At 44.8% G+C, this 25,956-nt stretch overlaps 2 protein-coding genes across 7 annotated transcripts; one reads left to right on the top strand and one right to left on the bottom strand.

The window, feature by feature from the left end:
* Nucleotides 1-1,361: 1,361 nt before the first annotated feature.
* On the top strand, nt 1,362-4,504 carry LOC121645113 (E3 ubiquitin-protein ligase TRIM21-like). The gene is made up of 2 exons (XM_041993496.1): nt 1,362-1,495; nt 1,701-4,504. Exon 2 carries the CDS (start codon nt 1,710-1,712, stop codon nt 3,342-3,344), a length of 1,635 nt encoding a protein of 544 aa, XP_041849430.1. The 5' UTR covers nt 1,362-1,495; nt 1,701-1,709; the 3' UTR covers nt 3,345-4,504.
* Nucleotides 4,431-24,279, bottom strand: slc39a6 (solute carrier family 39 member 6). Of its 6 annotated transcripts, none has more exons than XM_041993459.1 (13): nt 24,138-24,279; nt 23,792-23,850; nt 22,241-22,449; nt 21,415-22,018; nt 20,043-20,199; nt 19,805-19,912; nt 19,183-19,352; nt 18,405-18,596; nt 15,954-16,038; nt 15,196-15,597; nt 14,878-14,958; nt 13,650-13,840; nt 4,431-6,209 (listed from the first exon to the last, which is right to left on the bottom strand). In XM_041993459.1, exons 3-13 carry the CDS (start codon nt 22,432-22,434, stop codon nt 6,060-6,062), a joined length of 2,334 nt encoding a protein of 777 aa, XP_041849393.1. In that variant the 5' UTR covers nt 22,435-22,449; nt 23,792-23,850; nt 24,138-24,279; the 3' UTR covers nt 4,431-6,059. The 6 variants fall into 6 exon arrangements, with proteins under 6 accessions (XP_041849393.1, XP_041849391.1, XP_041849392.1 ...); XM_041993457.1 differs by having other exon boundaries at nt 22,241-22,437; XM_041993458.1 differs by lacking the exon at nt 23,792-23,850.
* Between the last annotated feature and the right edge of the window lie 1,677 nt (nt 24,280-25,956).

The following is a 25,956-nucleotide window of genomic DNA, read 5'->3' as shown; positions in this document are numbered from 1 at the left end:
CTCAGCATGTGGATGTTTGTGGATGAGCTGGCAGATTTCCAGCCTTATCTGTTATACTGTGAAGGCAGAGCTTGAACATTAAAGGATTTAAAAAAACAAGAACGTCTGATTATTTTTGTATTTTATATGGCTGAGTATTGAATGATTCCCTGTGCACACCATGATGAAAACTAAAGGTAAGTTAATGTGTTTCACAGATGCAGCACAGCTATAAACAAATAAATGGCTCAATTTGCAGGAAAAAACATGGAAAAGATTTAAAGTCAGGCAAAATTAGACCGTATTGTACGGTATGAAAGCAAGGTGTCAAGGTATTGCATATTAGATGCTCTGTGTACCTTTGTGTAAAATACAAAAACTATTGTGGACATTTAATATAGTATTAAAACCAGACGTGCTGGTAACTGTATGAAAAAATCCGGTCATGTTTGAGTTTTATTCAACATGGAATTTTTCATCTGGATCGTTGTCAAAAGTTATTTTTTCCACCACACTGATACAGAAGGTGCTGGGGTTAATAACATCATGCAAATTAAAATGAGTTTGGTTTTAATGGTTTTTACATCTTTGTGGTGCAAGATATTTAAATTCTGAACTAAATTTAAACATTTGACATTGAATACAATGAAAACTAAACAGCAAAGAGCAGAACCGACTATGGAAACTGAAACATATAAATAATTAACTCAAATTCGAAACTATAACGGCTCATGTTGTCGTTAATAAAAGAATATAACAACCAGCTTAAGATCTTAAGGCTTATATTTCAAGACCACATCCTGGGCCGATCATGGGTGGATGGATGATTACACTCTTCCACAGTAATAAAGCAAAAACAAAAACGTCACCAGCCTTAGAAAACACCCTCTCAAAAGGGACTGAAGAAGCAGCTCCGCACAGAAACTGAAGGACCATCTATCTATCTATCTATCTATCTATCTATCTATCTATCTCGATGGTGGCTTCATTTGGACACGCTCCCTTTACTTGATGCAGGCTTTGAGATTTTTGTTTAAGACATATTATCACTACTTTAGTACTGTGGACTCCCGGGGCGACAGCTGGTCGTTCTTATAAATTGAACTAAATAAAGTGTTTTTATTTTTCTAACCTCGTTGTTTTCTCTGCTCCGGGTGTATTAGTCTTCAGAAAGAACTCTTTTAAATCCTGAGATATTACAAAACTAAGTCCTGATTGTATGTTTTAACATATTTTTACTAAATAAACTGCAGTTTTCTAAAAGTATCTCCTACATTTTAAAACCCTTTTGAGTCGTCTTGTGTGTTCAACTATAATCATGTCTTAACATGACGGACAAACACATCTTGTGCAGTAAGAGGTGGAGCCTTCCTGGAAACAAGTTTATTTAGTTTCCTGAAATGAAAGTAAAAGTTTGTCAGATCAGGGCTGAAGTCAAAGCAAATCATTTTGTTTCTGTCTGAATGGAAATAAACTGAGTTCATCTGTTCTTTCTCATCAACTGAGTGAAATACTGGTGAGTACAGCTGATCATATTTACTGTGTTTCAACAAGCAGCTTTAACTCCAGACTGAGAGCTTCAGTTAAACCACAAGTTTCACTCGTTACTGACACTCATCAGATAAACTCTGTCATGGTGAAACTTCAGCATCACATAGAAGTGAAATGTGAAACATTAATGAATAAATATCTGTTTAAATGTTGTTTTTCTGGCTCCTCAGAGGTCAGACATGTCTGCTGGCAGCAACCAGAGATCTGAGGATCAGTTTCTGTGCTCCATCTGTCTGGATGTGTTCACTGATCCAGTCACCACGCCATGTGGACACAACTTCTGCAAGAACTGCATCACCCGACACTGGGATGTTAAAGACAGCTGCCAATGTCCAATGTGTAAAAAAATGTTCAAGACGAGACCTGATCTGAACATCAACACCTTCATCAGAGAGATGGTTGATCAGTTCAGACGTGAACGTCAGCAGGAAGCCAGCAGCAGCAGCTCAGAGCAACAAGCTGCCAAACCAGGAGAAGTTCCCTGTGACGTCTGCACTGGAACCAAACTGAAGGCCCTGAAGTCCTGCCTGGAGTGTCTGACCTCCTACTGTCAGACTCACCTGGAGCCTCATCGGACAGCTTCAGGTCTGAAAAGACATCAGCTGATGGAGCCTGTGGAGAACCTGGAGGACAGGATGTGTAGGAAGCACGATAAACCTCTGGAGCTGTTCTGTAGGACAGACCAGACATGTGTCTGCATGCTCTGCTCTGTTTTAGACCACAAGACTCATGAGCTTGTTCCTCTGAGAGAAGAATATGAAGGAAAGAAGGCAGAGCTGGGGAAGACAGAGGCTGGAATCCAGCTGATGATCCAGAAGAGACGACTGAAGATTCAGGAGCTGAAAGAGTCGATGAAGATCAGTAAAGATGCTGCAGACAGAGAGACAGCAGAAGGTGTTCAGGTCTTCACTGCTATGATAAAATCCATTCAGAGAGGTCTGGACCAGCTTGTAGAGGAGATCCAAGACAAGCAGAAAACTACAGAGAAACAGGCTGAAGACTTCATCATAGATCTGGAACAGGAAATCTCTGAGCTGATGAAGAGGAGCTCTGAGGTGGAGCAGCTCTCGCGCTCTGCAGACCACCTCCACCTCCTCCAAAGCTTCTCGTCCCTGAAAGCTTCTCCACCCACCAAGGACTGGACAAAGGTCAGAGTCCATCCACCATCATATGCGGGGACTGTGGTGAGAGCTGTGGACCAGCTGGAGGAGACACTCAGGAAAGAGATGAAGAAGATGATGGAGGCTGAGCTGAAGAAGGTCCAGCAGTATGCAGTGGACGTTACTCTGGATCCTGATACAGCAAATCCTAAACTCATCCTGTCTGATGATGGAAAACAAGTTTATCATGGTGATGAGAGGAAGAATCTTCCAGAGAGAGCAGACAGATTTTCTCAATGTGCTAATATTTTAGGACGTCAGAGTTTCTCTTCAGGCAGATTTTACTTTGAGGTTCAGGTTAAAGGAAAAACTGACTGGGATTTAGGAGTCGCCAGAGAGTCCATCAACAGGAAGGAAAAGATCACACTGAGTCCTCAGAATGGTTTCTGGTCTATATGGTTGAGAAATGGAAATGAGTACAAAGCTCTGGCTGATCCTTCAGTCCGTCTCCATCTCCAGTCTGTTCCTGAGAAGGTGGGGGTGTTTGTGGATTATGAGGAGGGTCTGGTCTCCTTTTATGATGTAGATGCTGCAGCTCTGATCTTCTCCTTTACTGGCTGCTGCTTCACTGAGAAACTCTACCCGTTCTTTAGTCCCTGTAATAACAATGGTGGTAAAAACTCAGCTCCTCTGATCATCTGTCCTGTCAATTAAACTGTCTGATGGTTTTTATAGAGAAGCTCCATGAAGACTGAATCTGTTTCTTCCACAGTGGGGATCACCAAATCCGGTCCTGGAGGGCGGGTGTCCTGCACCTGATTCAAATAACATGGATCTCCACCAGCTTGTTGTCAAATTCTGCATCAAGTCTGTTAATGAGCTGATCATTTGAATCAGGTGTTGCTGCAGGGACACAACCAACACCTGCAGGATACCGACCTCGAAGACCAGATTTGGTGATCCCTGGTCTACAGTTTTAGTCTGAGTGTCTCTGTAGGTGAAGTTCTACTAGTGGACTGATGAGGATGGAAATGTCCTCAGCAACAAGTCACCAGAGGCCTGTCCTACAAAGCAGGATAAACATACCCGCTATATCTCTGCCTGTTTCTAAAAATATCCTCCACTAATTTCTGAAACTGACGTCAGAACTTGGAGGTGAACTCTGAGCTCTCCACTGGCCTCTGGTGGATGTATTAACCAAAAACAATGAGAATGTAAAGGACACATGGGGGTATGAGGGGTGGAGACGTTTGAATCAGATATGACTACTGAAGGACTTAACGGAGCATTAATGGACCTTTAGTCTGATCCCTCTGACTTTCACATGATTGTTAAATGAGGGTAAATAAGTGATGTAACAGCTCTGACATTTTTAAATGTAAGAAAACATGAAAACAACATGTGACTCTCCAGGGAGGATGAGCAAAGTTTATTTATGTTCAGGAATGTCAGAACAGTGAGTGGACATGAAAGCTGCTGCAGGCCTCTGCAGGTGGACACTTCAAAGCTCTCTGCAGCTACACATCAGCTCTGTTTGCTTTCTGGAAGCTTCTACACATCTGCATCAGACTCCATGGTCACACCTGAGGCTGCACAGGTTGAATTAAAGCCGTTCCCTCCACTAACTGGGACTTCAGGTCTGCAGATGGTGAAGATCTACTTTTGACTTTTGCTTGTTTAAACCTTCCTGATGTCGTGTTGCATCGTTTCCAGCTGGGATTCATTCTTCCTTCAGACCAGACTCCAGTTTAACTTCCTCTAAAATGACCATCAAGTCACGTCAGTCGAACTGCAGCTGAATTAAAGTGTTTTTATGATTTTATTCACCCATAAATTTGTCCTTCATTAAATAAAAGAATCACTAATTAAAACCACTTTCCGCCTCTCATCAATGATTTCTCACATTTTTCTGTTTTCTCACAACAAGCATCACTGTCGGTGAAGCAAATGAAACAAATCCGTGTTCAGCATTTACATCAGAGTATTTACACATACTGGAATATAATACATGGAACAGAATCACTGCTTCATCAACAAGCTGTGAGGAAACTTTGTGCTTAAACATCAGTTTTTCTGCTGCTGTGAGTCCATGTTCAACCTGAACAAGAGGAAGACCAGAACAAGACCAACAGACTTTCTACATGTTAGTTTTCTCTTCAGCTGCTGCGTTTACTCCAATAAAAACCACCCAGAAAGTCCCACTGATCCCACTGCTGAGTTCCTCCTGTCAGTGGGAAGAATTTACTTCCAGTTTTTGGCTCTGCAGGAATCAGAAACGTCGGCAGACAATAACAAGCTGAATGTAAATCAAACTTCTGCTGCGAGATCACTCAGAGCTTCAACCTTCAACAGACTCAGCTCCTGCTGGACGGACTTTCTGCTGACTCAGCAAACCCTCACGCTGAAACCTTCACGTGAATAAAAGCTCCAAGATGCACCATATTACATTTTTACCAACATGATGATGTTAGAAACTCATTTTTGACAGAAATATGATGAAACTTTTCTGCTCTGGCTTAGAGATATATCAGTCACTTTAAACAAAAACTTTATTTAACATTTAAAACATGTTTGGATTGGAGCTGAACTCAACATGATGATCTTCTTCATCGCTTACATACAGCTGCTGGTATTTCTGCTCCTCACCAGACTTGTTCACAACCACGAGCAGCTCCAGGTCCAGCTCTTAGATTCAACCTGCTGACGAGGGTCACATGACTCCTTTAACCTCTTCCTGCATCGCCTCAGTGGACCAGAACACACCCGAGCCTTGTTTCAGGTTATCAACACCTCAGAGAGGTTTTCTTCATCACAGACAAACAGAAGGAAAACTGAGTCACAATAAACACAAAGAGGGAAAAATCTGCTCTGACTTCCAGCTTTTAGCTTATAAAACATGAATAAATCCAGATTTTATTCCTTCTGGTTTCACAGTGTTGGAGCTCTGGTAGATAACGAGGAAACTCACATTTTTCAACCCAAACACGAACAGATTAATTAGTGATCGTCGTCTTTGGCTCCAGAATGTGATGACATTAAATGATGTAACATCAGGGAAGTTTATGTTTGCTCACATCAGCTGGTGTGAACGTGTAACTCGGCTCGGTGAGGATCGACTGTAACACTGATCGGCTTTGAACACAGACAGAAAAATAAAACCAGGATAAATCCAGCTGCTTCAGGACTCTTCACCAGTCTGATGAAGGTTAAACCAAAGTAAAAAAAGAAGTTTCTCTGAGCCGTATCTCCAGCTGAGCTCCGTAAACACTGAACACGTTGACTTCTGCTTCCACCAGCTCGCCGGCGTCGCCTTCAGTAAGAACCATGTGAAACGTGAACTAAAGCAGGAGGCTGGAGTGTCTGACAACAAAAAGACATGAGACGAAGACGCTGGAATGCATGGGGCTCGGACCGGACGCCTCCCCTCCATTAGTCCAGGTCCAAACGGATTTTATGCTCAAAGAGAGCGATTAGCAGCATAATGGAGAAGCCCAGCAGGATGCCGGCGTTCTGGAGGAGGAAGAAGCCACAGTGGCTGAAGCCGTGGTCGCCGGCGTCGTTGTGCAGCATCTCGGGCACCTGAGGAGGAGACGGAAAACTGTCACTGAGCAGCCATGATGGAGCATAGTAGACCTGCTCACACATGGTTTAAGTCTGAAATCTGCTGATGGAGTTAGGCAGGGTTTTATGGTCACTGGACTTTAAGTAACAGCTGTTTCCTTCCAAAGAAAAGTAATGAAGGTTTCAGACCAGACCAGGTGGAGGCAGAACTCCACCCACAGACTATATCAGCATCTCTACGGTCATTTCCAGGGATTAAAAGGGCTCGGAGTTCCTCTGAAACCAGCAGTCAGATACTGTTTCTGCTTTGGTTTTAGGACGACACACAGTTTAAATACAAGAAGCTGTTTGGCTCACTGTTACGGCCCCCAGCCTGCCAGCCTGAGGCCGTATTATTGGGAACAGCTGTGCCTCGTCAGTCGCCTGCAGGAGCTGCCGCCTCGGCTCCGCCCTCCTCCACCGGGATTGGTCGACCGGCATTCCGGACTCGCCCGAGGGACCGTTCGGCTGGGAGGCCTCGCCCATAAATGGTTCATTCCAGCTTCGGTCGTGGCAGCTGTGAGCATTGAGCACAGTCTTGCCGGTTTGGGAACTCTTTGTGACATAGTGGACTTGTGAGAGCTTTCTGTGACAGTGATTTAAGTTTGGTTTGAAGAAAAGACGTTTGTGTTTGAGTTACATTATTAGAGCGATTTTGGCTAACTGTTTTGGTTTGGTTTTTCCCTCAACAAGAGGAGGAATTTGTGTTTGTTCAGCAATTGTTTTGTTTCTTTATTGATTTGTTTGATAGTCCCAGTACGTTAATTGTCTGGTGGACCCTTTTTTGTTGTAGATATAATTGTTAAAGCACCTACCGTGGACACCTTTTGTTATATTTGGTTATAGCCGGAGGCAGTATTTGTGTTTATATCTCGATATTTGTTTTGTACAATAAATCTTTGATATTGTTTGATTTGACTCCGGCCCGGTTTGTTATCGACCTACACCCTAGATTACCGAGGTCATAACAAAATGGGGGCTCGTCCGGGAGTTTAATTAGTTTATTGTGAGAACAATAGCCTAATTAATACCTGATTGGTAACAGTTATCAGCCGTGAATAGATTGATCAGCGTGTGTGGCTTGGATTGTCTTTCCTGCAAACTTACTGCATTGTGAGGGGCTGTGGCAGCCAGAGAGATGGCTAAATTCGATTTGGATCGGTTCCGTGAGAACCCGACATTAGATTTATTGGCGTTATGTCGTAAGGACGATTTAGCTGTCATTGCTGACTTCTACGAGATCCCGGTGCCAAAACAGGTACTTAAGAGGGAATTGAAGGCGTTGGTTGTGGCTGGTTTGGTGGAACGGCGAGTGCTGACCCTGGAAGGGGGTGGTGCCGAGGGTGTTCCGACTGTGCCTGAGGTAGCAGGTGAGACGGGGCCGTGCAAGCCTGAGAGCGGGGATCTGAGTGATCCTGGAAGTCCGGGAGAGGGGACGGCCGAGGGGGATGACAGGCCCGCGACCCCTGTCACCCTGCCCCGGTTTGATCCCCCCCGCTTTTCTGTGGACGGCTCGAGTCCCTTTCGGGGGGACGTCCGGCTACAGGTCAGGTTGGCCAGGCTACAGCTGGAAGCCCAGGAAAAGGCCCACCAGAGGCAAATGCAGCTTGACATCCGGAGGATGGAGATAGAAGCTGATAAGGTTGTCCGCCTGCGCCGCCTGGAGCTGGAAGCCCAGGCGGCGACCGGTGCCAAGCCAAGCGCTGGGACCCCGCTGGGATCCCACAGCGCCGCCACGTCTTCGGGCCCTTTTGATGTGTCTAAGTTCATTCCGTTTGTGCCGGTGTTTCGGGAAGCAGACATAGACAGTTATTTTCCAGCGTTCGAACGCATCGCGCTGGCTTTAAGGTGGCCACAGGATTGCTGGTCCCTCCTGGTGCAATGCAGGCTGTCGGGGAAAGCTCAGGAGGTGGTGGCAGCACTCCCCCTGTTGGAGAGTCAAAGCTATGACATTGTAAAGGCAACGGTGTTGAAAGCTTATGAGCTGGTACCGGAAGCCTACCGACAGCGATTCCGTGCCTATAAGAAAGAGATTTCCCAAACCTATGTGGAGTTTGCTCGGGAGAAGTGCAACCTGTTTGACCGGTGGTGTTCATCATGTGGGGTCACTTCTCTCGAGGCGTTAAGGGAGCTGATCTTAATGGAGGAATTTAAGAAGCAGCTCCCTGAGCGTCTCGTTGTTCATTTAAATGAACAGCGAGTGAAGGTGTTAGCGTCAGCTGCAGTGGTTGCTGACGAATTTGTGTTAACACATAAAACGGTGTATGACTCTACTGCACAACCTGTCTCTGAATATAGATCGGTAAAAGGCCGATCAAAGGAGGAAAGAGCCTGCTTTTACTGCCAAAAGACGGGTCATTTAATTGCCCAGTGCAGAAAGTACAAGCAGGACAGCCCTTCCTCCCCTTCAAAACAAAAGTCTGTGGGTTTTGTTCAGAATACAGGCAAGGCAGGTAAGGTTGTCAGTACCCTAGAAGGTTCCTCAATAGATCCATGTTTTACTCCATTTTTGATGAAAGGGGCCGTGTCAGTCCCCGGTTGTACCACAGGAGGTAAGCAGGTCGACGTGCTTCGGGACACAGGAGCTTCCCAGTCCCTTATTTTGGCGAGCACCCTTCCCTTTTCGCAGGAAACGCACGCTGGCTACAGCGTGATCCTGCGAGGAGTGGAGATGGGGTATGCGCCCCGTCCTGTGCACCTGGTACACCTAAAAACTGATCTAGTGACGGGGATATTTCCGATGGCGGTATGTACTGAGCTGCCCATTAATCATGTTTCTGTCCTTCTAGGGAACGACATTGCAGGGGGCAGAGTAATCCCCGCATTGGAGGTGCTGGACCATCCGGTGAGGGATGTCACGGGAGAAACATGTGTGGTAACTCGAGCTCAGGCTCGTCAGAATCGATCACTCGATGATGAGATTGATTTATCTGACAGTTTTCTGTGTACACCTTTTTCAGGTGGAGATGGGGAGTCGCCACCTGGGAGAGTGGCTGGGAGGGGGGTAAAGGCAGACATAAAAGCTCGACCGGCCCCCTCGTCCCCGGCTACCTCCCGGCTGTCGATGACCCGAAAGCAACTGTGTGAGGCGCAGAGGGGGGACCCCACGCTTCGCAAGTACTTTAACGAGGTGGTGAGTGCTGACAGACTGGAGACTGGAGATAGAGCATTTTTCTTGCAGGATGGAGTATTGATGCGACGTTGGTGTCCGGTAGTGATCCCGGAAGTAGATTGGAATGTCGAAAAGCAAGTAGTAGTGCCAAAACCCTACCGTGAACAGATTCTACTATTAGCGCATGACGATCATTGGTCGGGCCATTTAGGGATAAATAAAACATACCAGCGGATATTAAAACACTTTTACTGGCCGGGTTTGAAAGTTGATGTGGTTAAACATGTCAATGGCTGCCACCTTTGCCAAATCGTAGGCAAACCAAATCAGAAAGTGCCCCGTGCTCCGCTACATCCTGTCCCTGTTATATCCGAACCCTTTGAACGGTTAATAATAGACTGTGTAGGCCCTCTTCCCCGATCTAAGAAAGGAAATGTGTTCCTCCTGACACTTATGTGCTCCTCGACTCGGTACCCGGAAGCAATCCCGTTGCGCCGGATTACCGCTCGCGCAGTGACGACAGCTTTGCTGACCTTCTTTTCAACTTACGGCTTACCTCGAATCATACAAACAGACCAAGGGAGTAATTTCATGTCTAAAATATTCAGGCAGGTGTTAGCCGAGTTAGACATTAAGCATGTAACGTCGACTGCGTACCATCCGGAAAGCCAAGGTGCGTTAGAGAGATGGCATCAAACTGTGAAGGCAATGATGCGAAAATACTGCCAAGTAGAAGGAAATACGTGGGATGAAGGAATTCCCTTCCTTTTATTTGCTGCTAGAGAGGCTCCTCAGGAATCCTTGGGATTCAGCCCGGCCGAACTCATCTTTGGTTACGAGCGGAGGGGACCGCTCAAGGTGTTAAAAGAGAAGATATTGGAGACACCACTGTCTCCCAGTGTTGACGTTTCTGGGTTTGTGTCTTCGTTCCGAGACCGTTTGAAGCGCTCACGAAAATTTGCGGCGGCCTCGTTAGAAATAGCCCAGACTAAAATGAAGAGACGATACGATAAAAAGACGAAAAAACGAGAGTTCAAGGTAGGAGACAAGGTAGTGGCTTTGCTCCCTATATCTGGGACAACTTTGGATGCGAAGTTTGCGGGACCATATACGATTACACAGCGTGTTAGTGAGACGAATTATGTAATCGCTACTCCGGACCACCGGCGAAAGACGCGTAAATGTCACATTAACATGTTGAAGGCTTATGTGTCGCCGAGCGTCAAAATGGACCAGGAAGAGGCTGCGACTCCAGCCTCATTAAGCGCTGCACCGGTGGGGGTGATAGTCGGACAGAAGGGGATTGCTCGGGACGAACCACCAACGGAGGAGAAAGACATCTCTCTCTCGGTCGCGTCCAGACTCACACCGCGTTTAACTAACACTGCGATGCTAGCTGCGCTCCCGTCCACTTTGCACTATCTCTCCGCCGTCCAGCGTACAGAACTTATCCAGCTAATCGAAGAGTACCGTGTTCTATTCAATGATATCCCAACCCGCACGCATGTTGTCAGTCATGATATTGAACTCATCAACACTCGTCCTATCAAGCAACACCCGTATCGCTGTAATCCGACGAAGAGGGAAATAATGAAACGTGAAACTGACTACCTGCTGGAAAAAAATTTCGCCAGAGTTAGTAATAGCCCGTGGAGTTCGCCTTGTCTGGTAGAGACCAAGCCAGACGGGACACCGCGTTTCATTACGGATTACAGAAAAGTGAATTCTGTTACCGTGCCAGACGCTTTTCCGTTACCCCGAGTAGATGACTGTGTGGACACGATCGGGTCAGCTCGATTCGTGACAAAACTCGATTTACTGAAAGGTTACTGGCAGGTTCCATTAACTGACCGTGCTTCAGTTATATCCGCATTTGTGACACCAGACCGATTTTTACAATACAATGTAATGCCATTTGGGCTGTGTAACGCCCCGGCTACGTTTCAGCGGTTAGTGAATGAACTGCTTTCGGATCTGCCTAAGTGTACAGCATATCTGGATGACGTGGTTGTGTACGCGGCTACCTGGGAGGAACACACCTCTGCCTTGGAGAGGGTATTTTCGCGACTAGCTGAGGCTTCATTAACCCTAAACCTAGCGAAATGTGAGTTTGGTCGTGCTACGGTCACATATCTAGGTCGACAGGTAGGACAAGGGGTGGTGCGCCCGATTGAAGCTAAGGTGACAGCCATCACCAAATACCCGGCTCCCGACAGCAGAAAATCCTTAAGACGTTTCCTAGGTATGGCTGGTTATTACCGCAACTTCTGTAGGAACTATGCCACAGTGGTGGAACCGTTAACCTCGCTCATGAGTCCCAAGAAGGATTTCATTTGGACCTCAGCCTGTCAGCACGCGTTCGACAGTGCAAAGGCGCTTCTTAAAAGCTCGCCCGTCTTAGCTGCCCCAGAGATGGCTAAACCCTTTAAATTGGAGGTTGATGCCAGCGCGGTAGGGGTTGGCGCTGTACTTCTCCAGACTGGTGACGACGGAATTGATCACCCCGTCTGCTACTACTCCCGGAAGTTCAGCCGGCACCAACTGCACTATTCCACAATTGAAAAGGAAACGCTGTCCCTTCTGTTGGCTCTACAACACTTCGATGCGTACGTGGGGTCCTCGCCAGTGCCCATACAGGTATACACAGATCATAACCCGCTAACATTCCTTGCTCGGATGTACAACAGCAACCAGCGACTCATGAGGTGGGCGCTCGTAGTACAAGAGTACCAGCTGAGGATATCCCATAAGAAAGGGACTGACAACCAGTTTGCTGATGCCTTGTCTCGAGGGTGACAAAGTGATTTATTGTGAACATTGTGTGTGTGTGTGTGTGTAAACAGAAAGACCGAAATGAAGGATAACCATGAGCTTGTGTCCTCGTGATAGCTTTTGACACTGGCATGTTTACGTGATTATTTTTTTTTTTTGAAAAGGGTTCCTTACTTGGCGTGGTGGCCAAGTTTTAGGGAGGGGGGTGTTACGGCCCCCAGCCTGCCAGCCTGAGGCCGTATTATTGGGAACAGCTGTGCCTCGTCAGTCGCCTGCAGGAGCTGCCGCCTCGGCTCCGCCCTCCTCCACCGGGATTGGTCGACCGGCATTCCGGACTCGCCCGAGGGACCGTTCGGCTGGGAGGCCTCGCCCATAAATGGTTCATTCCAGCTTCGGTCGTGGCAGCTGTGAGCATTGAGCACAGTCTTGCCGGTTTGGGAACTCTTTGTGACATAGTGGACTTGTGAGAGCTTTCTGTGACAGTGATTTAAGTTTGGTTTGAAGAAAAGACGTTTGTGTTTGAGTTACATTATTAGAGCGATTTTGGCTAACTGTTTTGGTTTGGTTTTTCCCTCAACAAGAGGAGGAATTTGTGTTTGTTCAGCAATTGTTTTGTTTCTTTATTGATTTGTTTGATAGTCCCAGTACGTTAATTGTCTGGTGGACCCTTTTTTGTTGTAGATATAATTGTTAAAGCACCTACCGTGGACACCTTTTGTTATATTTGGTTATAGCCGGAGGCAGTATTTGTGTTTATATCTCGATATTTGTTTTGTACAATAAATCTTTGATATTGTTTGATTTGACTCCGGCCCGGTTTGTTATCGACCTACACCCTAGATTACCGAGGTCATAACACTCACAGGTTCAAACTTCAGACTACAAACACACATGACTCATTTCTGACTGAAAACATCAGCAGGATGATTATTTAACTGCAGCTCTGGTCCTAATTGGCTTTTTATTGGCTGTGAAGATATACAGGTTTTAATATGACTTTATTACTGATGTATTTTGAACCAGTGAAAAAATATCCTGATATTTCTTTAATAATAGGGCAAATCTTCATATATAAAGATCAATCTCTTCTACATCTGGTCTGTTTTTATATGAAGACACCTGAATTTCTTCCATTAAATAAAAACTACCAAAACTAGCTGGATGCCGACAGCCTGATGAAATATCCGTCAGCTTCGGGGTCCAGAGATCCGTTTTACAGGGTGCAGTGCAGCATAGTGGCCACAAGAGGGCATCCTCGGCTGTCTCTGCTGTGTTTACAGGAAGCAGGTGACTAAAAACTCACCTGTTTGTCTTTTATCAGCCTGTCACACAAGCAGAAGGTGTCTGCTGACTGAACAGTTTGTTTCCATGACAACAAAATGATGACACTTCTAAATGAAGAGCTGTTTAAAATGAGGTGTAGTGTGATCTACTTAAACATCACAACCTGTGTGTACAAACAGCCTCACTGCTGATGCTCTGTGGTCTGGTTGTTCGTGGTGCGTTTAGGTGCAACAGGAGTCGTGGTAACTCACCATGTCCACCAGGGCCACGTACATGAACAGCCCGGCTGTGAGGGCGAAGATCCACATGGAGATGTTTTCAGCGTAGTGCCCGATCAGGATCCCGGTCACCATGCCTAAATATGCCATCATGGCCGACAGCACGTTGTACAGGATGGCCTGGCGCACCGTCATACCAGCCTTCAGGAGCACCGCAAAGTCCCCTGGGAGGAACGGCACGCAGATTATTAAACACAGGAAACACAAATCAGACTTTGGTTCAGTTTCTGATCCAGTTTTGCAACATTTAATCAGGTTTCTTCATCAGTACCGTATGAACCAGAGCAGGACCATGATCCGGTCCGATGTTATATGTGAAGAGTAAATACTGGACCTCATCTCAAAGAGGAAAACCAAAGACCTGATCCTACTTCTTCTTGTAGTTTGATGCACTGAGCTGAGCCTGAGTTTACATTAGGCTGACAAAGCTGATGATGATGATGCTGGAGCCGAAGACTCGGTGAGGGTTGAAGAGCTGTTTCTCACTAAAGGACAGAGAACAGACTCTAGTGGAAACTCCACAGAGCTGCTCTGCAGATCAGAGCCAGGACCGAGATGCATACTGTTATTGTCTTGTCTTTTATTATTTAATGTTTTATTGTTTTAAAATATTTTATATTCAGCACTTTGTTTGGTGGTTGCTGTTGTAAAGTGCTTTTATAAATAAAGGTGGTTTGGAGAACGGGCTTTCCATGGCTGCTCTTCACTGGAGGCTGAATGGAAAAGTAACAGCATGTTAGCAACATGACGTTAGCGAACACTGGAGTCCTGCTGGAGGACGAGGGCGTTCACAGTGGAATCATTCATCCGTTAAAAAGTTTTTAACACTGAGAGAAACTTTTTTCCTTTAATTGACAGATTTAATTCATTTGCTTAAACAGAACCGAAGAGTTTTCAGACCTGGAGACCAGACCTGTTAGGGTAGTCTGACTGTTGTAACAGCTGTCATGTTCACACACCAGTCTCAGCAGTAACCCCTCCCTCATCTCTTCACCTTTCACACAGAACAGTGAGGACTAAACACACACATTAAAATCAACAGCAGCCACAACGGCTTCTTTCAAGGAACTAAAACACTTTCAGGCCTTGGCTGGTGGTGCTGGTTCAGACCCTGCAGCTGGCTCTGGGACTGCAAGCAAACATCTGGACTTCAGGAATAAATAAATAAATAAAAGGTGTGAGACGAGATCAGATCTCTTACCTAACTCATGAGGCAGCTCATGGCAGAAAACCGCCACCGAGGTGCTGAGACCACTGGACAGACCCTCAGTGAAGGCAGCTCCTGCAGGAGGAACCAACATTAAAACTCAGACATGAAACTTCGTGAATCGGTGTGATCAGTCAGTGTTGTTTTCTGAATAATGACTAAAAGATATTTAAAGCTGAGAAAAGAGAAAGTTTGGTTCATATGTGCCGTTTCCCACAGCAGAGATGAGAAGAACCAGTTAGGACTGGAATTCTGAGGCGCCCTCACAGCTCTGAGGCCACGTCTCAGCAGACGCCACCTGCAGCTTCTCACCGATGGCGAGGCCGTCGCTGAAGTTGTGCAGCCCGTCCCCCATGATGACCATCCACGCCAGCGTGGCCACGCCGGCCTGCTGGAAGTGCTGCTCCGAGTAGGAGTGGGAGTGGCTGTGGGGGTGGTGGTTCTGGGAGTGGTGGTGGTGCAGGATGTGGTGGTAGTCGTGGTGGTGGTGGTGCATGCTGTCGGCCTGGCCCACCGTGTCGTGGAAGTGGGAGTGGCACTTGTTCTCGCAGTCCTCTGCGGTGTAGGCAGCAGCGCTTGCAGACGGGCCGTAACCATGCGGCGAGACGACGGACACCTGCGGCGCCAGCATCACCTGCTCCTCCTCCGCCACGCTGCTGCCCTGCAGGCTGCAGGAGAGCTCGCCAAGCGCCCCGCCGCCGTTCGTCTCGATGTCTGCAGACGGAGGAAAAGACACAATGCAGTCTGAGAAACGTGGCTCAGTACCTGGACAGCTTCCAAATAAAATATGTAAATAAATAAATATCAATTAAATTATGTAAATGTAAATGTGTAACTGAGGCCAAATATTGTGGAAACTTCATGTTTTAAATGGAAAGTTGCTTAAATTTGTACTAAAACAAAGGATGTGGAGTTTTCATTATTTATAGGTTATTTTGCTGATGTTTTACTGGTCCGACCCACTGGAAACCAGATTGAGCTGAATGTGGAACCTGAACTCAAATGTAAACTGACACCCTTTATGGGGTACTAGTCTCAGCTCTGAATCATGTGATGGTTTCCAGTCTCACCTTCACTCGGCTTCAGGTCGTTCTCCTCCAGAGCCGGCTGCTTCTCCAGGTCTGCTTTGTCCTTCTGATCCCACTTCTTCTGGATCTGTGTGGAGGACAGAGGTTACCAACGGCAACATGACGACGTGAAACCGCTGCCAACATCATCTGCATCATTTTTCTTCTTTTCACACACACAGAACTTTCTGCTCACTGGTTGATCTTTGGCTGCTCCTGATTGGACGTTACCGTCAATCTAAGCTCTCTGATTGGTTGAAAGTTTAACAGGAAGTGGCTTCATCATCATGTCCAGGTTTAAATTGAGGTCTCTCAGCAACATAGCCGTGATAGTGATCTTTTTATGATGAAATGTGATAAATAATGCTGTTATTATGGATCATTGTGGATTTACCAGAATAAAAACTACATTTAGGAGCTGGATTATAAACCTCTTGGACGAGATAGAAATGCCTGGAAAACTTCGGTAGATCACCTAAAGGGTAGCTATCCATCAGTATTTATCCCCCAGAGTTACACACACCTGCTCCTGAGTAACTGGTGGTGATATAAGAGATGGTGCTCTGGTATCTTACAGTTTTAAGGGTAATGGAGTTTGTTTCCCTCACATTTAAAAGGGACAAACCAGCTGGAAACTCTGGGCTGTTTAACTGGTTCTGTGTGACTGTTTAAGGTTAATGTGAAACAACACTGTGTAAATGTTTGATGTCAAACAACCAATCAGCTTTAAAATCTCATGTTGTTGCATAAACAAGCTGATAAAATAAAGCTGTAATAACTGAGCTTAAAGGACACAGTAACCAGCTGAATCTGACCTCAATTTATTCTTTAAAAGATTATTCATAGATTTTTGTAGAGAAAATAAATGATGTATTTCTTGCCATCATGTAAAATCACAGCTTTCTCATCTATATTCTGCAGCTGAGGAACAAATCTGTTCATAAAAATAAACCTGGAGCTCCTCGTTTGCCTCACTGTAAATAAGGGAGAATTCTGTCATCCTGTTAACATATTAGAGATGTGACACTTACTTCATTAATTCCAGTTAAACACTGTATTAAATGCCATGATTAACTAACTGTAAATTTTTCGTAATGGCTCATGTCTTTATGGAAAGAGACGAGATCCTTGACACAACATCCGTGTTGCTTTGTTTTCATTCCATGTTGGAGCCAGAAAGTCCAGCAGAGGAAGAGTTATTCCCTCCAAACATACTTCATCTTTGTCTGATTTTTAGTTTTATTTTGGTTAGAGCAGAAAATAAAGACCAGGTGTGATTGTGGAGGACGGTTCTCCAGCGTGTTAATCAGGGAGTCTAGCTCCGGCCCTCCGGGGCCGCTGTCCTGCAGGTTTTAGACGGTTCCTGATCCAACAGAAACATCTCTTCTTAACGGCTTGTTGTCAAGTTCAAACAAATTGACTTATTAATCCGATTCAGGCGCTGCAGCAGGAAACACCTAAAACCTGCAGAACAGCAACCCCCGAGGGCCGACTTTGTAGACCACTGCTGTAAAACACGAATAAAATCTTTCCACCTACGAAACATCGATCTGTCCGATACCATCCACATCACCACCCCGTCTCGCTCCCTTAGATCCTCCTCCTCCATACACCTGACTGGACCCCCTGTCCGCCTCAGCACCACGGCGAGCCTTCAGTCGCTCTGCCACCAGCCATCAGGAACGCTGAAACTCACCATTTTCAAATCCAGACTCAAAACTCATCTGTTTAAACTGCCCGCTCACTTTAACCACTAAACTGCAAACTTACGCAGCCATCCATCCATTTAGTGCACTTTTATTCCTGATTGCTTTTTATTTGTTATTGTTTTTATCTTGTAAAGTGTCCTTTGAAATGAAATGTATTATTATTATTAAAAACATTGCAGAGAAAAGAGGAGATCTTTCCAGTGTTTCACCACCTGCAGGAGAAGCAGCAGCTTTATATGCTAAAGCTTAATGTTTTAGTATTTTTGGTTAAATGATGTTTATCTAACTTGCAGCAATGTGATGAGTTCAGCAGCGTTTACTGAAGGTTACGTCGCAAGGATGAGAAAAAACTAAACACGTCACGCTTCCAGCATAACGCCCCGGCATGAGGTCCATGTCAGTGTTTGATGGTCTGTATTAAGTTCCAGATACGTGGTCTAGTTTCTTTATTTCCACTGTTCCAGGACTATTTGTGTGTCAAACAGCAGCTGTTCTGATAAAGGAGGCTGGAAATCAAAGCTAGCTGGATGTTCTTCCTGCTTTCTGTCCTGCAGCCGTTTCATCTGGTTTCTCTGCGTTAACATGTAGGATTTGTTTATTCTTTACACAGATGTTGGCTTACTTTACTTCACTGTTAAAACTTATAGGTATAAAAATCAGAGCTGATGCGGTTTTACATTAGATGAGCTGCTGCGGTTACAGTTAACGTTATTAACATTCGGTTCTCTGATGGAGGGTTTCTGACCTTCTGCTTCTTGTCTTTGTACATCTTTCCCAGCGTCAGGAAGTGTTCGATGAGGAACATGAAGTAGACGCCGCTCAGAGCGGTCAGACCCTTCCACACGGCGTCCATGTTTTCCTCTCGCTCGTCGTGGAGGTGATGCTCCTCCAGGTGCATGCCCGGCTCCTCGTGGTGGTGATGGTGGCTTCCCTGAGACTGACAGGACCAGACGGACAGGAAGTTAGATGGAAACAAATCCATCAACCAGCTTCTCTAGAGCTAAAAACTTTATTTACATGACATCATGAATAGCTGGAGGTGACAGGACGCGGTGGTCGACTCAGTTCATTGTAGACCAGAGCCTGTGGAGTCTGGGATTCTGTTGGACTGGAAACCACAATTTTATGTCCCTGAACACAACAGCTACTTTACAGAAGTATGAATTAACACGTGATGATGAGTTAACGGGACGTTCTGTAAGAGAACGACGAGCCCGTCCACTTCACGTTTTAGATTCCAGCATCCTCCACCAGGATGATAAAGACATAGACCAGGTTCCTATAAAGAATCTAGACCATGATGGAGTGAAACAGCTGGTTGTTGTTTGTCTTCACCAAACACACAGCAGATGGTTCAAATATCAGGAACCAAACTGATTCTGATTGAAGGATTTAATCTTAGATAACTTGTACGGACTCAACCTGGAGCGACATCTTGCACCGCGAGTCATTTTGGTTTGTCTGACCACCGCTTCATCCAGCGAACACATGCAGGTCAACCATGAGGTTCTGCAGGGACTCACGTGAGGGATGAGGTGCAGGAAGGCGTCGCCGCTCAGCGTGCCGACAGCCAGCGCCACCAGGAAGCTGAGGAGGAACTTGAAGAAGACTCTGTTCATGAGGGGGATGAGGACGACGCCGAGCAGAGACAGCATGCTGATGATGGTGATGGAGAGGAAGCCGCCGATCCACGCTGCAACACAGAGCAGACGCTTCAGAGAAGACGCTCACCGCTTCTCTCTGCTGGTAGATGCAGTTTCTCTCCAGTTTACAGGTGCAGGTGAGTCTTTTTAATTTCCATGTAGTGATGAACCACATCTAGGACTGAATGTGAGGGCAGATGTTAATTTTCCTTTGACCAGCGTTAACGTAGCAGGTTAATCGTTCGGATCATTTGCGTCGCAGCTGATTTGTGCAGAAAGCAGGTGCAAATTTTTGTCTAGACACATTTAAGCTGCTGATTTGATCATGACCTAGAAATCTTTGAGTGAAAACTGCAGCGACTTGTGATTTCTGCCCCAAAAATCACAGTTTTCTGCGACTCCTGGTTTGCCTGAATCTGGAGGCAGAGAGTGGAACGTTAGCAGAATGCAAACAGCAGGAAAGACTCATGAACCACGAGATCACGGTCCAGACCCGCCTCACCTGTCGCGATGTTCCTGCCAATCCCCCCACTGCCGTGCTCGCTGTGGTTGTGGGCTGAGTGGTTGTGGTCTCCATGGTGACCATGAGCATGTTTGTGATGTTTATGCTCTTAAAAAAAAGAGACAGAAAATGATGAAATAAGTCGGGTTTTGTCACATTAAACCATAAATCTGTCCTGTTTTTCTGACTGTTTCTGTGGATTTATCCTGTTATGTGTGGAGTTTTCCGATGTTCCTACCTCTCTCCGGATGTTGCGAAGATTCTTCGTGCAAGATGCAGGCTCCCAGGTCTATCTGGTTGAGGAGGGCGGGGCAGAGGTAGCTGAAGTCCTGGAGGGTCACGCCAATTTCCTGGGACATCCCGTGTGAGGAGAGGATGATGGAGGCGTTCAGGCACTGCAGAGAAAATATGAAATCTGGGCTCTGAAAACCAGGATCCAGCTGACCGTCACTTAGTTTCTCTGTTGAAGCACCTGAACTGTTTCAGAGCTCCAGACCAGTGTTTCTCAAATGGGGGTCCACGTACAGCTTTGGGTACGTGGAGACACTTCAGGGGGTACATGAGAAAATATAAAAAATTGGGAAAACTTCTTCTATATTTTATATCTTTTTTACTTAATTTCTTACTGGATTTTTCACCCTACGTGGGATTAAATGTTTAGTGGTCTAGTAGATCTAATGTAATATGAAAGTCGTGATGCACATGAAAACGAGTAAATATGTCAAATAAATAAAACATGTCGAGAAAATTAGAAAGTCAAATACAAATAAGTTTAAAAAATTATATATAAATATAATTTATTAAATATAAATAGATTTGATAAAATAGAAAATTTAATATGAAGATAATTATACTTACTGGAAAAAATATAAAATTTTATAAATTTCAATTAAAACATGTTTAATTTATATAATTCATAAATATTTTTATAATTATATATTTATAATATTTTAATAATATGGATATTACATATTACCTTTTAATACATTTTTATTTGTGAAATATAATAAAAATATGTAAATAAATCAAATTAAATGTGTAAAATACTGTTGAAACTTCACTTATATCTATAACAATAATCTTAAGCAATAAATCATATTATTTATTGCTGAAACTTATAATTTCAGGTTTCAGGTTGTTCATAATATTTTCTAAAATGATCATTTATTAAAAGTAAACATCTTGATAATGTATTTATTTACATTACAACAAAGGAAAATGTTATTTCTGTCGCTTCTTTTAGAAACTGGAGTGTTTGTCTTCAGTTGCCCTCTTGTAGGTGCTCCTGATCATTGTCTGTTTTGTTTTCTTGCAAAGGCTGTTGGATGTTTTCTGTTATGTTTTTTGTTTGTTTGTTTTGCAGGTGTAGCAGCTGGTTGTCTTGTTTGGTGTGTTTTGGTTTTGATTGAACATCAGTTGCTGTTTTTGTCTTCGTCTCACCCTCCACCTCCTCATGTTCCCGTGTCGGGTTAATATGTAATTCAGCAATAAATGAAGTAAAAATAAAGAATAATCTTTAAGTATCAGGGGGAGCCTCATATCCACAATGATTCAATCCTTCAGATTAAAAAAGCTAAATAGAAACTGGAGCATCAGGATCAGTGACGCACCTCTGCAGAGTCCAGACTTGGGTTGTGGAGACGATCCTGGTTCATATGGTCGTGGTCGTGGTCGTGGTCGTGGTCATGGTCGTGGTCGTGGTCATGGTCGTGGTCGTGGTCATGGTCATGGTCGTGGTCGTGGTCGTGGTCGTGGTTGCGGTCATCCCCCCTACTGACTGCAGCTGCCTGTGTTTGACTCTCCGTGACAGCTCTGGCTGGGGTCACCGTCATGGCTTCCTCTCCTGCAGGACTCGGGTGACCCGAGCTTCCATCTTGTAGCTTCCCAACCAGCTGGGCGCTGTGTGCCGCCGTGGATCCGGTAACCTGAGCAGTCACCGCCACCGCTCTTCTTTTCCTCTGCGCACCGTCCTGATTCTGGGGAAACTTGCCGGGATGAGACTGGTTGCCATGGAGATGCCTCTGGTGATGCAGGTTTTTGCCATGGTCGTGAGGCTCGTGGTTGTGGTGATGGTGATGATGACCTTCATGTTCATGGTGGTGATGGCCGGGCTGTTCGTGATGCTGAACCATAACGGTTCTGATGCGGTCCAGCCCGACGCTCTGCAGAAGACGCTTTAACCCGGCCAGAGAGATGCTGCCATTTTCTCCGTATCTGCCCGATTCCACAAAACAGGAGGATTAAACCTTCAGTCGAAACCACCAGATCACAGCATCTATCATCACTAGAAGCCACACTGTTTCCTAGTCTGCTCGGCAGATCATGTAACATTTTTATGTGACAAAAGGGCCCCTTCAGAAACTAAAATTATTCTAAAAACAGAACTTTTACTCCAAATGCAGCGAAGTGACCTCATTTCATCTTCCGGAGTCTCACCTGTAAAACAGAGCCTCCAGGTGCTGCCTCCGGCTCTGCTCGGCTCTTTGCGGGTCCACCACCGCCGACAGGAAACCCGTCCCGCCGTTCGCCTGCGCGGTGGATGGGCTGCAGTCGGAACCGGCTCGGACGTCGCTCACAGCAAAGAGAAGCATCACAGCCAGCACGGCTGCACCCGCCTCCTCAGTCATCATCGTCTTTATTTGGCCCTTTTACAAAATGTTGAAGATTGTTTAATTGTGTGTTTGTGTATTTATAGTTTACTACAGCTTGTCAAAATTATTGTAGTGTAAAATGTGTCCACCAGGGGGCAGAAGACAAGGACCTCAGCTTGTGTTTGACAGGGTTTCGAGCAAAGTTTTTACCATGAAATGGTGCAAAAGGTCTCAGAAACTGCATAAAATATGATGCCGAATTAAAGGGTTAAAGTTAGAATTAATCCCAAAATGTCAGTATTAATTTCAAATTTCAAAGCGTTTCCCAACATAATCCAAACCAAATTCTCAAGAGAGAATAAAAACAGGGTTAACTGTAACGTATGCCCTAAATAATATAAAAACTATTAATGAAGAAATAAATAAATGACACTCCAGTTGCAGGATGCTGATGAATCGAGCGCCTGCTGTCATCAGTGTGGAGCAATCCTCAAATACCCGCAGAAATTTGAAATCTTTCTTATTGCATGAGTCAGTGAAGTGGTCATAACAGATCCAGATTAAATTACAGCCTTGTTTGTAGAGGATGGAAGTAAACCAGACAGATGACTGGAACTAAGGGGAATTCAGTCTTTCTCTGGACTGTGTGCTGTTTTTATTTCAGAACTAACTTGAGTGGAAAGACTGTCAGCAATGTACTGTAAACATAAAACCTCATCCACAAGATGTATTTAATGCACAGCTGCACTCTGCAGGTAAAATGACATCCACAAATATATGAAAATATTACCACCAAGTAGCTTTAAATTGGTTTAAAAAAAATAGATGTGCCTCTAGTGGTTTTACGTTCAAGGTATTAAAACCTTACACAATAGAAGACAAGATTAGCTAACATATGTCAAGCCAAGTTCATTCAGGATGTAGATGACTATAAAAACAGCTCTTATTCAATCAATCCTATTAAAGAATGCTGTGATCACAGCAGCCACTGAGCTCAGAGCCGTTTATAGACAGATGGGGGCTGATGAAAAGGTGACATCAGTGGAAAAACTGTGCCCAGGTTTGTTTTATGCTAAGCCGAATTTAAAACACGCTTTAAACGAAATCATTTAGCGGCTCATTCATATTGCTTACACCCTGAAAGGAAAGAAAATTCCATATTTTAGGTTTTCTTAAAGGATTTCGGCGCATGGAAATGGTGCCGCGTTAGCTAACATTTTGAATATTAGCCATCAGTAGTTTAATTTACTTCACATGGTTACCTGTTAATACTTATTAATAAGTAGTGATAACACTCACACGGTCTCGCGCAACCGTGAGTTCGCCGGTTAAGCGACCCTGCTAGCCGCGGTGATTTCACTACATTGGTCAGTGGATGCTGACAGACAGCACCTACCAGGTGGCCGCGGCCCGGCCTCGGGCCTCGTGCTGCCGCCCGGTCTCGGCCTCCGTCCGCTGGTGAAATAAAACCATAAAATTAATCAGATCCATCTCCGTCTGTACGAGCGGCCATGCGTGTCGGTGTTTGAATGTGGACACACACTCCAGAGGTAAACATTAACACGTTGGGTTTGTGCGCTCTGCACCAGTCCGGTGCCGTGTGCACAAAGACGGCAAACCCGGAAACTGAACCCAGGCGCCGCTGCCGCCGCCGTGCGGAGCGGACCGGAGCGGACATGAAGCGGCTCCAGTCAGACACAAAACAGATAAATACCACCTTAAAATATATTGAAGTGACTTACAGTGAATCTGTGGGCTTATTTTTGTCCTCTCTGGGAGATGTGTGTCCTCTTCTCGGTGTAGCGCGGTTTTCTTCTGTCTGGAACCACGGCAGATGGATGTAGGATGTGACGCCTTCAGGGGTTTTCGGAAATCTCAGGTTTATGCACTCCAGAGAGATAAGAAGAAGAAAAAGGACAGAATAACACGTGGAAAAGCTGCATAGCTTTACAGCTAAAAAGAGAGGAGTTACTGCATTTGAAGGAGATTATATACTGCTTTTACGTTACAGGATAACACGACTAAACGAATAAATGTTAAACTGTGTTAATGCAAAATACAAATGATAACCCAGCCATCGATTTACTACAAGATGATTGGCTAAGTTTGATGTTAAGTGGTTAACTGGTGGAGATATCTTTACCTTTCTTAATTAATTTTAGGTAATCATTAAATAATTTAAAGAAATTGATTCAAGTTGCCGCAGCCTCAGATTTGTTACAGCCAAAATTTCGTATTCTGTTCTGTTTCTCATTTGTTCACATTTTCCTTTCAAGCAGTCAAATTTTCTTGTAATCTTTCCAATCTTTGTAAGTAGTTTTGATCTATAAGTCTCCAGCTCCATGACATTTTCTTTGGACATTTTCTGCTTTTTTGTTAAGCCACTTAACCCTGACCTATGAATCATTTAAGCTTAAAAAAAGCTCCTAACTCAGGGGATTAAACAGCTTTAAAACATAACAACTTAGCAAGGAAGCAGTTTTAAATTTGATCTTTAGGCTCCTTGTAATCATTTGTTCCAATTTCTGTAGTTTGATCTGTGGGAAAAACAGCAAAGACCAGACAGTCTGACAGAGTGATTTCCAAAGAGCTGTTAGCTGAAAACTTGGCATATCTCAGCATGGTGTGCAGAAACTGGACATGTGGAGGACAAAAGAAGACATTAGAGATGAATCTGAACCCTCAGCTGTTACTGATGCTTCATCAGAAATGAACTGAAAAGCAGGTTTAAAGGAGTGAGGAGCCCAGTTCTTCCCACTGGTCCTTCGTCTTCTAGCAGCAGATTTTAGCACAAACAGTCATCACTTCATTGATGGAGATGGTGGTCTTTATTACTCTATTAACTTTTAATCATCATTTCTGTGTTTGTTCTATGCTGTAACTGTTTTATAATGTTTTATTCATGTATTTGACCCACCTGAGCTTCGATTTGGTGGATTTCTAATATTTCTGCTCTGCTGCAGTCACCTGTGGGACAATTATACTGGAGATGCCGTCGTTATTTAATCTATTTATTTTCTTTTAAGTTGTCTTTCATCAAAAAAGGACCTTTTTTACCTTGTTCACAGTGTAACTGGTTTAATAAGGAGTCAGACAGGTCTGTACAGAGGTGTGATTGGAGGTTTAGTAGAAACTCGGTGATTCTGTCAGGATGTCATTAACCCGATCTAACCGCTGGCCACCCAGATGATGGAGGAGAGGAGAGGACAGGAAAGGAGAGGAGAGGAGAGGAGAGGACAGGAAAGGAAAGGAAAGGAAAGGAAAGGAGAGGAGAGGAGAGAGTTATAAAGAACGATGAAAGGATGGATGGATGAGAACTGGGGTAGAAAGGATGTATAGATGGGGAGAAGGTGGATGGATAGATACATGACAGAGAAACATAACAATGTATTCTATTCTATTCTATTCTATTCTATTCTGTTCTACAGTCATTTAGCAGACGCTTTTCTCCAAAGCGACTTACATCTGAGAGTAAGAACAACACAAGCAAAATATAAACATGAGGGGACGTCATCATTAAGTGATAGTTAGACTGCTGTGAGTCCAGCTGGATCCAGGTGC

The sequence above is a fragment of the Melanotaenia boesemani genome, chromosome 8 (assembly GCF_017639745.1).
Source record: "Melanotaenia boesemani isolate fMelBoe1 chromosome 8, fMelBoe1.pri, whole genome shotgun sequence".
NCBI lineage: Eukaryota > Metazoa > Chordata > Actinopteri > Atheriniformes > Melanotaeniidae > Melanotaenia > Melanotaenia boesemani.
This window is presented reverse-complemented; position numbering and strand designations above follow the sequence as displayed.